The following is a 2,640-nucleotide window of genomic DNA, read 5'->3' as shown; positions in this document are numbered from 1 at the left end:
AGTACCAACTTTTTTCCTTTAACTCTCACCGTAGAGGATAAGAGATATTTCTCACTGACAGAACCATCCTTAAATCTCCATTCCTGTCATCAAAATTCCCGGTGAGCTCATTATTCTCTCATAGACATCGAATTATTGTATTTACAAACAAAACCCACTAATATTTTTTTTTTAATTTTGTTACTAGAATGCTAAGTTTGAGATATTCTCCGGCTATTCTCACCAAAGGTTTAGAAACCATTAGAACTTCAAGAACACCAAAAAGCGTCATAGTATGTGCAGCAAAAGGACCTCGGCCGAGGTATCCACGAGTATGGAAAGCTAATAAGAAGATTGGGACTATATCAAAGTCCAAAAAGTTTGTTGATTGTGTAAGTTGTTAAATTTTTGTGATTTAAGTTCATTTGAGTATGATGATTTGAATAGTGCATAGAATCTGTTTGATAAATTGCTTGGCTGAAAATACATTTTGCGAATTTGGGTATGTTTTTTCTGTAGATAAAAGAGTTGTCAAATGTTAAAGAGGAAGTTTATGGTGCTCTTGATTCCTTTATAGCTTGGGAGTTGGAGTTCCCTTTGATTACAGTTAAAAAAGCTTTGAAAACACTTGAAGAGGAAAAGGAGTGGAAGAGGATAATTCAGGTGCCCCATAAGCTTATTTGTCCTCTGTAATTGTTCTTTCATTCTAAGGCTAATATTTTCTGCAGAACAATGAGAGTGCTGGGATGAAGTCACTGATTTAGACTGCGTTTTCCCCTGCAAATGAGTTTATAATCTAATTTTTGCACTGGGTTTCGGTTTGTAGGTGACAAAATGGATGCTGAGCAAAGGTCAAGGAAGAACGATGGGGAGCTACTTCACATTATTGAATGCTTTGGCTCATGATGATAGAATTGAAGAAGCTGAGGAACTTTGGGCGAAAGTATTTTCAGAGAACTTAGAAGCGTTACCTCGGATATTCTTCAATAAAATGATCTCAATTTACTACAGCAGGGACATGCATGACAAGATGTTCGAGGTATTTTACACTTATCAATGCGCTGCTAATTTTCCTAAGTTTGGTATTTCTTTCATATCCGCGTTTACTTTGCAATTTAAGAAACAGAGAACTCGTATTTACTATGAAACCAAGTGATTGCCCATCCTTCATCAACTAGCTAGTGTGGCAGGATTTGAAACCACTGACCACTAGAAACCTGTAGAACAACTTCTCACATTTGAACCTCAAATTTTGATGTTGTATCCAGGAAAATTGAATAACTTAGCTTTTCTAGATGGTGAATGTACAATACTCTGTTGATTCGAGCAGACAAATAACCTCGCAAAGCATAACATCATTGTGAATTTCTAATGTATGTACTGTAGCGTTTGAAAGAAGATTATAGTGTTTGTGAACCACGAAATGTCCAAGCCTTGTAAGGACTGACACTATAAGATGCCCTTCTCGTTATCTTTAGACGTGGACAAAAGATATTTCCAACTTTATTTGGTATTATTTATCCAGAGTTCCAGTGCAAAGGTAACATTAAGGTAGGAGAGTACTCTAGCTCATATAAATAATATTGTGGTTGTTAAATTCTTCCGATACCAGCAAATTTACTGTCTTGAGATTGTTCAAATTTTTCTCAACTAGATTTTACTTGTTAATTTGTTTTTGTTGCAGGTATTTGCAGATATGGAAGAGCTTGGTGTTAAACCAAATGTCGCTATTGTATCTATGGTAGGAGATGTATTTCAGAAGTTAGGAATGCTAGACAAATATGAAAAGTTAAGTAAGAAATATCCACCACCAACATGGGAATATCGATACTTCAAAGGGAAACGTGTCAAGATCCGAGCAAAGAATCTAAAACAATTTGATGAGGATCAGAGGCGTTTGAGGGAACCTCATGTGCGAGGCAACAAGCTTCTGGGTGAAGGATCTGTTGTGGAAGGTACAGAGCTTTTGAGTGAAGAATCCAGTGCGAAGAATGATGGGCAGTTGGATGAAGCGGACAAGGAACCTAATGAAATCCTGAATAGATCTGATGAAGCGGACCAGTACTTGGATGAAATAGACATGTATTCAGATAGTATTGATAAAGAATGTGGAATCAGCTCTTGACAAGTTCTGAGACATGTGTCTGTCTAGTTACAGATGACATGAACCTCCTTTTCTCTTACATGGAGCTGCAGTGTTCTCTACAGATCCATTTGTTGTATACGTAAATAGAAATGCAGAATTAGTGTCACAGACTACATGTCAAAAATTATCATGGAATGGAATTCAGTTTTAATTTTAATTCTCTCGCTCTCTCACATTGAATTTTAGCAATTCTTGGATCACGAGGCAGGTTTTGGATCTCTGGGTCTTGAACTCTTCTAACTGATGCATGAGATTTTTCTGCGTACTATGCAGTGAACCGCCTTGCGGAGTTCAAGTAAAGATCAATTGGTTTAACTAGGCGAGGGTTATTACCTAGTGCTGAAAGAACCAGTAAAGTCAGCTTTAAGATTCGAAATATGAATAGACCTTTTAAACAGAACTTTTCTTCTGTTCTATATATTAATGCCAGTAGAGTATTTTGCACCTTCTTATATTCATACACAGGTCAAAAACTTACCATACACACAATGTATAGGTTTTATTATTGACTTCAC

The 2,640-nt window shown here is 36.5% G+C and overlaps 1 protein-coding gene across 1 annotated transcript; it reads left to right on the top strand.

The window, feature by feature from the left end:
* Positions 1-2,282, top strand: LOC113344162 (pentatricopeptide repeat-containing protein At4g21190-like). The gene is made up of 5 exons (XM_026588182.1): positions 1-101; positions 188-371; positions 499-642; positions 806-1,018; positions 1,664-2,282. The coding sequence occupies exons 2-5, from the start codon at positions 189-191 to the stop codon at positions 2,102-2,104; spliced, it is 981 nt and encodes a 326-aa protein (XP_026443967.1). The 5' UTR covers positions 1-101; position 188; the 3' UTR covers positions 2,105-2,282.
* Positions 2,283-2,640: the final 358 nt, after the last annotated feature.

Source organism: Papaver somniferum, unplaced genomic scaffold (assembly GCF_003573695.1).
Source record: "Papaver somniferum cultivar HN1 unplaced genomic scaffold, ASM357369v1 unplaced-scaffold_75, whole genome shotgun sequence".
Taxonomy (NCBI): Eukaryota; Viridiplantae; Streptophyta; class Magnoliopsida; order Ranunculales; family Papaveraceae; genus Papaver; species Papaver somniferum.
This window is presented reverse-complemented; position numbering and strand designations above follow the sequence as displayed.

What these genes read in the sequence shown, in the direction of transcription:
- LOC113344162 (XM_026588182.1), top strand. Translation starts at nt 189, where the DNA reads ATGCTAAGTTTGAGATATTCTCCGGCTATTCTCACCAAAGGTTTAGAA. An exon ending in CCAAAAAGTTTGTTGATTGT is followed by an intron (nt 372 to 498) that starts GTAAGTTGTTAA and finishes TTTTTTCTGTAG; the next exon opens with ATAAAAGAGTTGTCAAATGT. An exon ending in TGCATGACAAGATGTTCGAG is followed by an intron (nt 1,019 to 1,663) that starts GTATTTTACACT and finishes TTTTTGTTGCAG; the next exon opens with GTATTTGCAGATATGGAAGA.